Genomic DNA, 15,359 nt, shown 5'->3' on the forward strand with positions numbered 1-15,359 from the left:
TGTCGTGAGTGCAAAAAGAATCGATATAAATAGTGAAAAGGTAAAGGCTATTCAAGAGTGGCCGACACCTAAAAGTGTAAGTGAGGTGCGTAGTTTTCATGGTTTGACAAGTTTTTATAGAAGATTTGTAAAAGATTTTAGCACCGTTGCTACCCATTTAACTGAAATCATGAAAAAAGATAAGGGTTTTTTTGGGAAAAAGAACAAGAACATGTATTTTTCTTATTGAAAGAAAAGTTATGTAATGCGCCTTTATTAAGATTGCCTAATTTTGATTCAACTTTTGAAATTGAATGCGATGCCTCTGGGTTTGGGATAGGTACTGTTCTTATGTAGGATAAAAGACTCATTGCTTACTTCAGTGAGAAGCTCAATGGTGCACAATTGAATTATTCCACCTATGACAAAGAGTTTTATGTTTTGGTAAGAGCATTAGAGACATGACATCATTATTTATTATCAAAAGAATTTGTGATTCACATCGATCATGAATCTTTGAGGCATTTGAAAGGGCAAGGCAAGCTTAATAAACGACATGCAAAATGGGTGGAATTCATAGTCCTTCCTATATGTGATCCAATATAAGCAAGGAAAAGAAAATGTGGTAGCTGATGTGCTTTCAAGAAGGTACAATCTTATCTCTACTATTTCTACAAAGTTGTTGGGATGAGCATTTCAAAGAATTGTATGTGCATGATAGTGATTTTTTAAATGTTTATGTGGCTTGTGAACGTACGATATTTCTATTAGGGAATTGCTTGTTCGTGAAGGACATTTTGGGATTGACAAAACTTTAAGCATTTTATATGAACATTTCTTTTGACTTAATATGCGCAAACATATTGAGAAAATTTGTGCGCAGTACATCTCATATAGGCAAGCTAAGTATAGAGTTCAACCACATGGATTATATATGCCATACCCATTCCTACACATCCTTAGGTTGATATTTTTATGTACTTTTTGTTGGGTTTGCCTAGGACTAGAAAAGACCGAGACTCAATATTTGTTGTTGTTGATCATTTTTCTAAAACGACACACTTTATATCATGTCACAAAACAGATGATGCCACACATATAACAAATTTGTTTTTCTATAAAGTTGTTAGAATACATGGCATTCCTAAAACCATTGTGTCCGATCAGGATGTTAAGTTTTTAAGCCACTTTTGGCGAGTTTGTGGTCTAAACTTGGGACCAAACTTTTATTTTCTACTACGTCACATCCACAAACGGATGGTTAAACTGAAGTAGTAAATAGAATACTTGATACATTATTACGTGCTTTAATTGGAAGGAATGTTACTTGGGAAGATATGCTACAATTTGTTGAATTTGCTTATCATTGATTTCTTTGGCTATAAATACCAAATGAACTCTTCTTTGTGGACATCAAGAGTTGTAATCAAATATTTCATAATTGAGTTGAAAGCGTTTTGGCGTTCTTTTCACTTTATGCACAAGGTGTTGATTTGGAATAGAATTGGTAACACTTGTATTTTAATTTTGATTTTCTATTTCAATTGTTCTTGGTACTTGTTTGGATTGGGTTCAAGAAATATCATTTATCTTTCTTGGGTTCTATTTAACTTCTACCATTTAGGTGATTGAACAAATTTGATTCCTTTTTACTTATGATCTAAATTCTGTTCCAGATTGATTGAAGAGTTTTAAGGTTCAAGTAAGGGTCTTACGGTTTCGCATCAATAAGATGAGAGCGCAAATAAAAATGATAAGATGATTAAGCTTAAGGAGTAGGACCTTGAAGAGACACAAGAAAATTAATGCAACTAATTAGACTTGAATAGTAAAGAAAATGATATAAGTTGCAGGCTCAAAGGTATAACTTCAAAAGAGTAGGAGCATTATGCTATGAGAAAGAACATAGAGATGAAAGAGAAGGAATTCCTTGCAGTAGAGGAAAAGCATACTAGAGAAAAGGTTAAAATTCAGAAATTCCTTGATGAATCTGATGCCATGTTGGATGCCAAGAAGCCTGAATTTGAATTGAAATTTGTGAGAAGAGAAACTCTGTGAATCACGACTTGGAAACTAAGGTTACGAAAGTGGAGAAAAAAGTAGCTGAAGTAAAACACATGGAGGAAAAGACTGCAAAATGAGAACATGCATTGGATAAGAAATTGGAGAAACTTAGGGAGAAAGAGAAAGATATTGACTTGAAACTGAAAGGTTTGAAGGAACTTCACTTGGCTCAAAAGAGAGTTACTAAAATTTCTATTAACGATAATTCTGGATAATCATTAGCTAAGAATTCAATATTTCATGGATGAATGAATCATATAGATACAAGGTACTATTTCATTACCGATTGCATTATTAAAAAAGAAGTCAAACTCAAGTACATGAAGACCCAAGATGAAGTTGCAGATATTTTTATCAAGTCACTCAAGTTTGAAATTTTTCAAAGACTATTTGTTAGTCTTAGAGTGAAAAAGAAGTGTTAAAAATATCAGTGTACAAATTTTATTACGGACAAACTCTTTGTATTACTAGGGAGTTAAGTGTATGTTATGAATACGATAATTAATTTCTCTCTTTTTAAGTTTTTATTAATCGTTTATATATTATACTTAATTATAGTTTATGTATTTGAAATTTTAAAAGTTGTATTAGTACTTATATTATATTCATGTATTTGAAAATTTTATTTGAACAATCATAAATTAAAAAATTTTATCTTTTTGTTAGTCTCTCCTCGTTCTTCTTCCCATTTCCAACAAAAATATTATCTAAAATTATTATATCTCTTGAAATTTTTCCCAACGTATAAGAAATTTTTTTTTTTTAAAAAAAAAAACATAATTAATAATAAATTAATCATGAACGAAAATACTATCATCATGAAGCAAAGAAACAAACTCCTGCATAATTTTATTTTTAAAAAAAAAACATAATTAATAATAAATTAATCATGAACGAAAATACTATCATCATGAAGCAAAGAAACAAACTCCTGCATAATTTTATTTGAATTATAGTCACACAAAGAAATAAAAAATGTTGACATGCTTCAATGTTCAGGAATTATTCATAAATATTCCATTAATTAGAAGAGCTCACAATTGTGCAGTAACCTGAGGAACTACTATTAGAACAATAACAACTAATTTTAGCCAAACAAGAATAGCAACAACAGTCAGAGCCAGATCTCGGACGCTGTTTCCCCGATGGGACATGAACCCTTCTGATATTTCCACCTCCATTTTCATTCTTCTTCTTCTTCTTCCTATTCCTGTTTACCCGCCATTGTTTCAAAGACAGGAAAGCTGACCAGACAACTAGGATTCCCATAGTCGAACAAATGATAACCAGTTGAATACCAAGCTCCCATTTACCTAGACCATTGCGTGGTAAAATCACCCATGTTGCAGCAACATAGGCTACTGCCATGCACACCAGAGCTGCCCACATGAACTTATGAGTGATTGCCAGTATTTTCCTCAGTGGCTTTTCCTCTTTAGGGATTACAGTTAGGATAAAAATGACAATGCCCAATGACAAGAACAGAGCAAGGTTGTTGCTTACTTGAAATATGAAGAACGACATCTTTTTGCCTACTGTTGTCTTCCCTGTAAGGGGTCCTTCGTTAAATACACCACCAGGAGGGTTCATTCCCGCGGTAAAAGCCACTGTGGCAATCAAAATACATACTAATGACACTGTGTTTCTAGCATTTTGCATTGCTTCTGTGTAAATCTCACTCCTTGTTCGATCCTTGCGATCTTTCACTTTTGGATCTTTTGGTCTCTGACGGGGCTGTTTCTTTCCGTGTTGATGACTTCTTCTTCTCTTCTTCTCCTTCGATTTTCGATCAGATGAGGAAGAATTATAATCACCCTGATGAACATCAGCATCTTCCTCATAAATATCTTCTGTATTTTTCAAGTCCTGCTTACCATCAACACTGAGATCACCATTTGTCATAACATTTTGCCCTGGATAAACAACTGGGTCTGCTCTATCATCCGGTGCCCAAGTATGAGCATTCATGACTTTAATTGCAGCTGGTTGACTCATCTTCCTACAAGCTTGTTCCAATATTTCTTGAAGGTGCTGGATTTGTGGGGTTTTTTCTGCCTGGTTGAGAATGTCCATAGCTGTATATCCTCCCACGTTTCTCTGATTAGGATCCACTCTTGTTTCATTGATTATGTACTCTGCCAACTGTAGTTTTGGTTAAAAATAGAATTATTATAATTCATGAATTAGCATGATCATTGGCTTTAGATGGGTTATTAAAGGGTTTCAAGAACATGGTTTTTAAAAAAAAAATTGTAGTGAAGAAAAAAAATTGTCGGATTTTGTGTTAGGACTAGTCTTACAGGATAGCAATGTGCGCAGAGAGCAAGATGTAAGACCGTATTTCCATACTGGTCTGACTGGCGCAGTAAATTAGTGTTGTTGTTGAAAATTGGTGCTAGAAACTTAAAGGCATCTACTTTTCCAGATCTGGCAAGAAGATGAAACACTGTATCTCCATCTCTTGTAAAAACATTGAAAGACAATGGAGCACGTGATAGAAATTCTTTAAGAATTTCATGAGTTGCCGCTTCTGCTGCAGCCAAATGCAATGGTGTATAACCATGATTATTAAACTGTGTAGCAAGGCTAGAATCTTGCTCTAATATCAATTTGGTAATCTCAAAATTTGATTCACGAGCTGCATAGTGTAATGGAATAAATCCATTCTCATCAGCCTTCCAAGTGTAGTTGGGATACAGGGTAAGCAATTTCTTAGCTATACCTGCCAAATTCATCTCAGAATTCAGTAAATCTGACTACATGAGTCCCCGGGTCTGATACATATGCATATAAGAATCTATACATATATATATATATACCTGTGAATCCTTTGGCAATGGTGACTCGAAGGCACAAAGCAGCTTTGGTCTCCTCAAATGGCACAACTCCTGGTTGCTGCAAACATAGCTCTGCTGCATCGAGATGACCGTTAATGCAAGCTAAGAAGGTTGAACTCTGATTTTCACAGTCAAGCCTTGAAGCCACCCAAGGGTCAACGGCTAAGAGGAGTTTGACTATCTCAAAATTGCCATTGAAACAGGCGATATGCAATGGAGTTTCCCTTCTGAAATTTTCAGATGAAACCATTTCGCGACTCAACCCGATGATTTCAGATACCAACTCAGTGTGGCCAAGCCTGGTCGCGAGGTGTAACACGGTGTCTTCATACCCAGAAACTCTCTGCCCAAGCAGTGAGTTGTTTTCCTGAACCAGACCAAGAAAAGCCGGTCTGTCATTAGTCACCACTGCTTTGTAAAGAGCTTCATCCATTTTCCTCAAAACTCCGATCAGATTATCCTGCTCAAAGACCAGGTCTGATATTGAGCCATGGGTCAACTCAAAGTATACGATTTTATATTAATTTTTTGATTTCTGGCATGATTGAATTCGTATCTCGAGGAGACAATTCACCCAGTCGTTGTATTTGAATATTTAAATATTAAATATTAAATCCAACATAACCTGCTGTCATCTACATGATATAATCTTGGATGTAGATGTGTATGTATTCATATCTCGCCGTCAGGATGGAATTAATGGCGCCTACCAGGAGTAGTTAGACAAATTTTTGGTCAAAATTATACAGCCATGGACGCGCAACGTGGGACCAACCACTAAGCAAATAATATTTATATTTATAATTTAATGAATTTGTGCTTAACATTTTTTAATCATATTTAGAAACAATATTTAATCTTTGCTATCATAATTATTATTTAACTAATTAATCTTACAATATTTAAAAAAATATAACATTGTAAATCATATTTTGAGAATAAATACATTATTTGTGTTATACTTAAATTTTTTTACCGAATGCAATATTTATTCCCTAAAAATATATTACAACTACTTAAATCATGATAAAATTTTTAATATATAATATTTTTATATGCATATTGGCATTTTTTTTTTAAATGAAATATTCTATAATTATTTATTACAAAATAAAATATATATCAATTAGATATATATCGTATAATACAACAAAAAAATGTTTTCGTTCAGAGCTTACAAATGGGTAGGTTTTTATTCTTAGCAAAGATATATATATATATATATAATTTATATTTTAAATCGATCTCCCATAATATTTTTTTTATTATGATGTTTTGTTATTATCCCAGAAATATATATTTATATATATATAAAACATATGAATGGAATCTTCAATCATTTAAATTGATTTAAAGTTTCTACGTTCATATCATGCGAAGCTTCATTCTTTATCATTTATTAGTTAATTAACATGTCTAAATAGTCTCCTAATTAAAATCATCCATCATTTTATTTTCATTATGTTAAAAAATAATTTTTCAAGCATGAAAACGTGTTGGTTAAAGCAAGATTCAACACTTTTTCAAAGATAATTCCTAATCATTATTAAGATCTCATTTACATTATTATGAGTTTAAACTTCTTTTTTAAATTTTAAAATTTTTATGCAATTTATGGATATTAAAGATTTGTAAAAGATGTCTTCTCATCTTGATCATGTTTGGGATAATGAGGCCAAAAAAATTCAAGCTTCTTTGATCTTCAATACTTTCACGGTAAACTCTAATTTTTTTGAACTCTTTAGTTTAATAAGATTCTTCGTGGATAAACTTAACTTTTTTTTTTTCTTTAAAATATTTTTTTCATAGTACTTTCCATCTTACTTATATTGTTTTCTAAATGGTGTTTAAATTGCTGCTAAAGTAATGCAAAGTTAGTGAATTTACTATATTTTCTTGTCAAATTATATCTCCTTTTTGTATAAATTTATTGACTAAATGTTACTTTCACTCTATATGTTTCAACCACTAATATGACTTTGGTTATGGCTCTATTGTTTCTAAATGTTGAACGACTCGACAATTCTTGACACTATTTCAAGTTATGTGTTGGACGTGTGAATTCATATTGTTTTTTGCTTTTTTAATTATAACAACATATTTTGTCTTAATCATTGATTTATAATATGATATATTCTTTTAAACTCTTCTAACTTACCGTCCCCATTTTTCAAAGTAAATTACATATCTCAAAATAAATTTAATATCATCTTATTAACTAAAAATTAGAATTCATATAATATTTTTTATTTTTACCTTAAATAATTTTTTTATAAATTAAAAAACTAATTCTAATAACTCTCAAGTATTTTAAAATATATATATATTTTTTTTTACTGTTAGGTAATAATTTTCGTTAAAATTCATTTGTTAAATTTAAAATTTATATGATATCTGACTTAATATATATATATATATAATAACATTTTGAAGAATAAGACATGAGTAACAATATTTTAATTTGAATATAAGGAAGATAATAAGTTATGAGGTGTATCCTAGAATACATGTGCCATGAAAAAGTAGCAATGGCATCTATTCTCATGTTTAAAGTTGCTAGGTGAAGCATGGAAAAGGACAAATCAAGTTTCATTATTTCTTGGATTTGGTTGGTAGATTTGGCAAAATGATCTTCTTCATTCCACTCGCATTGATTGTGTCAGATAATCATTTTCTTCTTCCATCATCACAACCATAACATTTGCTCAATGGAGAATCTCAGTCACATGATGATGATAGATTGTAAGTTAGTACATGTATTAATGCTCCAAAATTTTGAATAAATTCAACTTTTCCTTGACCATTTTTTCATATATGTATGTATATATATATATATATATATATATACACGAACCTATAATAGTTGAAATAAATATATCAACAGTTTAAATTGATAGGAAAAAATTCATTGAATTTTATAACTCTATATATAAAGTAATTTGTAGAGTTTAAGAATCCTAAGAGTATCGTGATGGTGATAAACTTGCAATCACACAAAACATCTTTCTCTCTCTCTCTCTCTCTCCCAATTGCCGATGGAGAAGCTTGTGATGATTATCGTCTTTGCTCAAGGACTTGGAATAGTGTCTCAATAATTTGGAGGGAATAGTTAGAGAAGGATTTGTAGTCTTCAAAAAAGAAAAAGTAGTCAAGATGAAAGCTTTCGTTTTCTATGGAAAAGTAATTTGCATGGCCTATCATTTGCCCTTGTTTTGAATGGAATAAAGAATCAAATAACCATGATTCTAATTTAGAGCACCTTATCTACCACCTTTATACTATATGCACCCCATTTGGCCCCTGTTTAGAGAATATGTATCACCTTAGCTAACCATTATAAATTCCTCTCATTATATGCATATGGCCTTAACGCATTTTTTTTCAACTTCTACCCACAAATCCTCCTCTTAAACCTCTTCTCTTTTGCTCGTATTGGTAAGGACCAGCTAATCTGCATCCTGAGGTTTGGATCGACATACCTGTCGTGTATATATATATATGTATCCAGACCTTGGGATGCGGATTACCTTTTCCTGCCAATACCAATATATACATATATTTTTACTTGTTGAAGCTAGAACACTGACAACTGATATCATCAGGTGCTATCCAAAGATCAACTTCTTCCCTTTCTCTTATTTTGTTCATTGGTTTGTTTTATTGTTTGGTTTTCAGTTTCAGCTCAGCTTCTCTAATGTCATTTCCTAATTTGGTGCTTATTTTAAGGAGGCTGCGAGGTAACACTTATCTTGTAATGAAACTTTTCAGCTGTTGATATGGGCAAGTACAAAATTTTAAAATATTTGTGATTGTCAACGTTTAATTTGAAACTAAGTTCCACTTTTTTCATTTGCAATCTAGAATTCATCATAAACTACTGGTTCGAGTCTCATGGATAGTTTTTCTTGAGTCTCTCCACTACTCCAATGGCTTCATTTTTGCTTTCAGTCAAGTCTTTACCATCTTTGAAGATGAGAGAAACTCCATCATCTCCACTCTGAAGAAGATGAAACTACCACGTAAAGGAGTGATGCAAGATCCAAACTCTTTTCCAGCCACACAATGGCATTCTGGTCCATGAGCGTCATCGAATTTCTGTTTACAGCATCTGATATTAATCATTACCTCTATATATATGTTAGCTGAAAGTGGACATGTAAAGGGCTGGTGGGGTCTGATAAATGAGTCTTTCACCAGCTGCTAGCTTATCCACCATTGTCAATTGCTAATGTTCTTTTCCCTTGATTGATTCTTAAGAAAGATATATAAGCATATTTGAAGGGAAAAAAGCATAAAAATAGTTTGAGAATGCATGACTAATTGCATGCAGCCATGCTTTATCCCATGATATATTATTGTTAGTAAAAAGTTAAAGGGCAAATGATAAACATCAGAATTCCCAAGTGATTGGATCCTATGAAAAGAATAGTAGATTTAATTTAATAAGAGTATAACAAAGAGGTGATTTGACAGCAGAATGAACCTTTGAATCTTTCATCTCTGCGTTGCCATTTAAGAAAATGAGCTTCCCTTTTTGTCTTTACATTTTTATTCACTAACCACCATCTTTAATTTAATTCTAATACTACCAATTAATTAATGTTAAAACATGGATTGGATCCAGATATATATTAACCTTTTATAGCAGTGAATATTTTGTTGTAAACAAAAGGTGGTCAGTAGAGCATCAGCATATATGCATCTATACAGCTACTTAATTAAAGAATATTCCAAATCTGAAAACAAACCTGTTTGATGTAATGAGCAATGGATTGACAATCAGAGACCTCCTGCAGATCCAAAGCCGTGTATGCTAACTCCATTACATGGCTCTGCATCACCTGTATCATGTCGGTTTCTCAAACCACAGCTTTCCCCTCTAACATCTTGTTAGTGCTCTGATTTGTACCATGATTAGCTCCTTTTATATGAGATTAAAGAAGAACTTAGTACGGGAGAAGATTTTGGCAATTTATAATATTTTTGTTCCTGATTCTCAAACATGTGTCTTTTGCCTTCAGAACAACAATATCTTTCTACCCATTAAAATCAAACAGTTGTAACATAAAATATCTGCTTCACAAACTTGGGAATGACGGAAAAGATTGGTGGTTTTAGTTATTTGATTCTAAATTAGTCCTTATACATGGCAGATTGTGATTAGTCAGTCAAAAGAATTGCAGAAAGTTTTCAAAAGTAGCTAATGAACACCTGTTGTCTGTTGGTTTCTCTGCTAGTTGGAAGTGGTCCGTGGATGCTTAGACTTAACAAAACTTAGCCAAAAGGTTAACAGGAGGCTTACAAATATTCGAATTATATATTTTTGTGATTGATAATGGCTTCAAATAAAGACCACTCATAGACGTGGAAAGAGGGTCTCATAATTTGTTGTTGTTAAGCAGCAGTATGGTCAAGCACATATAGCTGTTATATGAGTAAGCAAAAATACTTTTATAGCTGGATTCATCTTCCATGACCCTTTCGACTTGACGAGGAGATCAAAAGGAAGATACCTCAAAATAACACGGAATATCAAGCCTTTGAATCGTGCACCATTAAAAGAAAAAGAAGGAATTACACAAATGGGATAACATAGTTTCGTAGGGCTACTGCATAAAAAACTTTAATCCCAAAAGAGATTTTTCTTCTTTCAGAATAAAAGAGATTTAGCGGGAAATTTTGAAGAAGAAGAAATTTTTTGTTAACTGCATCTGGGAACCTAATAAGCATGCATGTTCTGAAAATTTTTTGTTAACTGCTTGTGATTCAAGCTTCTATGGATTCTTGAACACAGAGCCAAATCAAATTGACTGGACAAATTTCAAAAAGCAGAAGTCAATATACAGAATGATCACTATCATTCAAAATTATTAAGTAGCCAATTGCCTCAAATCATTCAAAGGGTGTGCAAAAGAGGACTAGAACTAAAATACAACTCAGTTATAATTGAGTTCTCTTTATTGGATTCCCCAAGCTCTAGCAGCTAACTTTCATTGTATAGAAAGTTACTTGGCAGGTAAATAGAGGAGATCAGACTTAAATGCACACAGCATAAATGAGGTACCTAAGTTCACCATAATGATAGTAATTAAGTTGCCTACAGAGAAAACTGGAAGTGTCTGCAAATTCCGATTTTGATGAACTGAATGATGAGTTCTAAAACCAAATGTGAACTTGAATACAGAATTTTTCAGCTTACCGGAGACATGATATCCACCTTCATCACACCCATCTTTGTTAAAAGATGAAAAGAGAGAAAAAAGAATGGAAAAACCGCATGAAAGAACTTTTCATAAACTTACACGGAAATTTCTCTATCAAGAGCCCCTCCCTACGAACCCAAAAATTCTTGATAAAGAATCCAGTGGCAGTGCAAGAATAGAAACAGCCTCTAAATCAAACCCAGAAAACCCAAAAATTTTCTAGTTGCCCGATATTAAAACTAATTTTCCAAAGCAAGAACCGGCAAAAGATAGCTAAAAAAGGAGTAACATAAATTAAGAACCAGGTACCCATCTCTGATCAGCTCGATCGAAGCAAGAACACACTTAGTTCTTGGCCAGGGCATTCATCTGGGTTAATAAGGTGAAAGGACTCTGAATCCGAGCTACCCACCACGTGCTCATAATTTGCCCTCATATACATGACCTCCTCAGAACCGGGCGACCCGAACCCGGAAGGAATGACCCCTGCCCCGACTGTCATAGACTGCATCGTCTTGAGCATCTGGCGGTTCTCTTCACTGGGTTTTCTCCTGAGTGCGAATCCTATCATGCGGCCATTGCAGTACATTGTCCAGACAGGGATGGAACGTAGCGGGCATGACGCTAGGTCTGGTCTGCCGGAGCACTCGAGTGCAATCCGGACGAGACCGGAACGCATCTCGCGGACGAGTTGATAAGTGGGAATAGAGAGCTCGAGGAGGAGAAAAGGCTTGGTGGAGAGACGATCGTGTTGGATGCAGAACCAGACATGGCCCTTGCGGTGGCCGAAGATGGTTCCGATGACCATGGTCTTGGATTGGCGGGGCGGAGCAGAGGAGGTAACATCGTCAACTGTGGCGACTGTAGTGGAGGAAGAGGAAGAGTCCTGGGATTCTTGGTCTGGTTTGTGAGAATCTTGAGTTGTGGAGACGATCTTGTCGTCTCTTAGGGAGGTGCTAAGGCGTTTCTTGGTGGCGATTGTGGTGGTGGGGGCGGTGGTGGTGGGGGAGAGACATGGCAGGAGAAATCGACGGAGAGCGTCGATCTTTGTCATTCTTTCTTTGATTTGTTTAATGGGTTCTGATGATCAAAATATCGTAGATAGTTTGAAGGGTCAAAGGTGTGGATTTCGATGGGGGGGGGAGAGAGTCTGGTTTATGTGACAGATGATTCAGATTTTATACAGAGGTAGATAATGAGGGCGGGAATGTGGATATAGCCGTTATGATTTGATTGTGTTGCCTTGGCTTGACAGAGAGAGAATTTGTTACATTCTGACACGTGGACCTATAATGTTTTGCCACGTTTTGGTATAAAGTTCAGCCCAGGGGTTCCAGAAAGTTGGCAGAATAAAGCTCAGATTATAATTGATTAAAGCGAAAAAGAAAGAAGAAAGAAGAAAGAAGAAACTCACCAAAAGAAAATCGAATAGCTGAAGACAACCAACCTTTTTTCTTTTTAGAATTTAATTTATAATTATTTTCATAAATAATTTTTATTACAATGTGATTATAGTATTGCGGATTTTACAAAATTCGTTAGTTTAATATAAACATATCCTTGATTTTGTTTTCGTTGATGGCTTCATTTCAATAGTAAAACACCAAACAACGCCAGAAGAAAGAAGGAAAGCCACCCAAAAGAAATCTCCAATTACTGCAGTAAAATGCTAAGGAACTCAAGTATGATGATTTTCCCCGTTACAGAACTGAATTAGATGAATCAAATATTACAATTTCATAGATTTGTACTACTAATAAATACCCATTTTCCTACATCAGAAACAGAGCACAAAGATTGGGATTCAATCGGTCTATTTAATTTCTTTTAGTCCCTAAACTGTTTCTAGCTTCTCTTTCTCATTGCTTGATTCAGGAACAGACCTGTGACCAGTTGCTTTGCCTTGGTTTGACACATATTGGTGTCCAAATAGATTGAAGTACAAGATGTTTAGACATCCTAGTCCTGCAACAAAGTAATAGAAATTCTCCAGTGTATTCTTATTAATGTCTTGCCCACCCAGCCATGGTGTGCCTCCTTTCCTGCTGGTTATTTTGAATATAATGTTGACACAGACAGAGTTGAGGTAACTTGCCATAGATAAGCTCAGAAAGAAGATTGCTCCAGAAACTGTCCTCATGGTTTCTGGTAACTTAGTTGCTAAGAACTCCATCAGGGCCACTGCACCAAATGCTTCAAGCAGACCAGACAAGGCAAACTGTGGTAAGAGCAGGGTGATGCTCATAGGTGACTCGAAGGTACCATTTCGTAAAGCTAATTCACGCCGCCTCTTCTCCACAGTTGCAGCCACAAGTGGGCAAATTATTGACATCAGAATACCCATATTGATCCTTTGTTTCATTGTCATTCTCTTGTTTTTTCCAGACAATTTCCTTGATTGAGGTACCCAGATGCGCTCATACAGTAGGATCCATAGAGAAAGTGTAATCATGGATGAGAGGCCCATCCAGCCTGGGGGAACATTGAACAATCCAATCTTTTTGTTGGTTTGAATAGCTTGAAGTATCCCAATTGAGTTTTGCAGGTCCATGGCCATCAAGAAGCCGATTCCTGCAACCCAAACAGGTGCCATTCCTATCAACATTTTGAGTTCTTCCACTTGTTGCAAGCTACAAAGCCTCCAATTATTCTTGGGGAACCCTTTGCCATCTATCTCAGACTCATCAGCAAATATAGCTGCTTTATCCAGGCACTTGAACCGATCAGTGTAAGGCAATTTGGTCAAGCCTGGCAACTCTTGAAGAGGGGGATCGTATAGTGAGTTCCCAGAAGTAGTTAGCCTTCGTTTTCTACAGGCTGCTGTGATAACCCTGGCCATGTCAATAAAAATACTACCCTGAGGTTTCATGATTATGTAAGTATGGTGGCCGATGATGAAAATGATTATGGAGAGAAGAAGACAGGAAGCTGGGATGGCAAAACCCAGAGGCCAACTGACATTAGTCTGGATATAGACAACACCTGTTAGAGCTATGAGAAGGGCAACAGTGAATGAGAAGTACCACCAGTTGAAGAAGCTCTCTAACTGAGCTTTTCCCTTCTTGGTGGTGGTGTCAAATTGATCAGCTCCAAAGGCAATGTTGCAGGGCCTAATCCCTCCAGCTCCAATGGCTAAGAAGGACATTCCCACAAAGAGAAATGTCAGCTGCCAATTATTAGGCTGTGTGCAATTTGGCAGCGTTGTACATGTTGGGGGTCTCAAGTCCGGTATAGCTGCGGTGAAGGTCATGAAAATCATGCCCTTTGATTAGGAACCACAAAAGTTCGTCAGTATATATTTCTATTTCCCAAAGCTGGATTAATTCAAAAGTTTTTGAAGCTGATTCCATCCTCACCCTCATCATCTTTTTTCATTTCGGAGAATTAATTAGTGGAGTTACTAGATATATGGGTTAAATGGAACAACAACATTTAAACGAGTATCTTAATGTGAGTACATAAATTGGCTTACCAGAAAAGAGGCTATGGAGCCAAAAAGAAGAGTACGGAATCTACCCAACCAAGTATCAGCAATCAAAGCTCCAAGTATGGCGGTGACATTGGAAGAACCAGACCAAATAGACACCACATTCACCAAAAAAACACCTTCCATATTGTATTTGGTTTTCAAGTACACCGCTATGTTGGCTATCAAACTCATAGAAGCCAATTTCTCGAAGGTCTCGTTCCCTGTAAACATAACATAATAAGGAATTGTATTCAACCAAGAGAAGAAGAAGAAGAAGAAGACGTATTTGATGGGTACGCATTTCAGAAAAAGTGGTACTACCAAGAATGTATTTGATGGATCTCCATCCTCCGGGCAGCTTCTTTGACGGAGGAGGAGTAGAAGAAGAAGAAGAAGAAGAAGAAGAAGACGGTTCATCTGTATCAGATCGTCTTTCCATTTCTCTGAAAACTTGTCTCTGCAGATTTGAATTGATAATCCTAAGAAATAAATAGCGAGGGGATGTGGAAACCCCTGACGAGTAATTGTGGTTTCAGAGATTCTCTCCCAACTTACACCCATGGAATGATATTGTAGAAAGGAAGAGGAGTTTTCAGGCCACCGTGTTTCTTGTTGGCGGGCATTTGGAAGCCGCGCCATGGATTTACTATTTCTGGGGATCCGAACAGATCTTACAGTTTGACTCTCAGACAAATGGTGAATCTTATTCCGAATCATCAGCCGGGTTTTTTCTTTCACTAATAATCATCATCATTTTCATTTTAGAATTTTGACCCAAATGGATTAGCCACCCTCCATTAATGCTAC

General features: G+C 35.1%; 3 protein-coding genes and 1 long non-coding RNA gene across 4 annotated transcripts; 1 reads left to right on the top strand and 3 right to left on the bottom strand.

Moving 5' to 3' along the window:
* Nucleotides 1–2,954: 2,954 nt before the first annotated feature.
* On the bottom strand, nucleotides 2,955–5,452 carry LOC110814288 (uncharacterized). Its single transcript, XM_022041709.2, has 3 exons — nucleotides 4,863–5,452; nucleotides 4,344–4,765; nucleotides 2,955–4,185 (listed from the first exon to the last, which is right to left on the bottom strand). The coding sequence occupies exons 1-3, from the start codon at nucleotides 5,311–5,313 to the stop codon at nucleotides 3,064–3,066; spliced, it is 1,995 nt and encodes a 664-aa protein (XP_021897401.2). The 5' UTR covers nucleotides 5,314–5,452; the 3' UTR covers nucleotides 2,955–3,063.
* A 2,331-nt stretch (nucleotides 5,453–7,783) lies between these two features.
* LOC110814274 (uncharacterized) lies at nucleotides 7,784–9,283 on the top strand. Its single transcript, XR_002539640.2, has 2 exons — nucleotides 7,784–8,617; nucleotides 8,829–9,283. It is a non-coding gene; the product is annotated as an uncharacterized LOC110814274 (long non-coding RNA).
* Nucleotides 8,550–12,378, bottom strand: LOC110814289 (MIZU-KUSSEI-like protein (Protein of unknown function, DUF617)). Its single transcript, XM_088209878.1, has 2 exons — nucleotides 9,629–12,378; nucleotides 8,550–8,975 (listed from the first exon to the last, which is right to left on the bottom strand). The coding sequence occupies exon 1, from the start codon at nucleotides 12,135–12,137 to the stop codon at nucleotides 11,403–11,405; it is 735 nt and encodes a 244-aa protein (XP_088066004.1). The 5' UTR covers nucleotides 12,138–12,378; the 3' UTR covers nucleotides 8,550–8,975; nucleotides 9,629–11,402.
* Nucleotides 12,379–12,715: 337 nt separating this feature from the next.
* Nucleotides 12,716–15,302, bottom strand: LOC110814209 (Major facilitator superfamily protein). Its single transcript, XM_022041601.2, has 3 exons — nucleotides 14,874–15,302; nucleotides 14,556–14,773; nucleotides 12,716–14,345 (listed from the first exon to the last, which is right to left on the bottom strand). Exons 1-3 carry the CDS (start codon nucleotides 14,989–14,991, stop codon nucleotides 12,918–12,920), a joined length of 1,764 nt encoding a protein of 587 aa, XP_021897293.1. The 5' UTR covers nucleotides 14,992–15,302; the 3' UTR covers nucleotides 12,716–12,917.
* Nucleotides 15,303–15,359: the final 57 nt, after the last annotated feature.

The sequence above is a fragment of the Carica papaya genome, chromosome 8 (assembly GCF_054855325.1).
Source record: "Carica papaya isolate Zhongbai chromosome 8, ASM5485532v1, whole genome shotgun sequence".
NCBI classification, from domain to species: Eukaryota; Viridiplantae; Streptophyta; class Magnoliopsida; order Brassicales; family Caricaceae; genus Carica; species Carica papaya.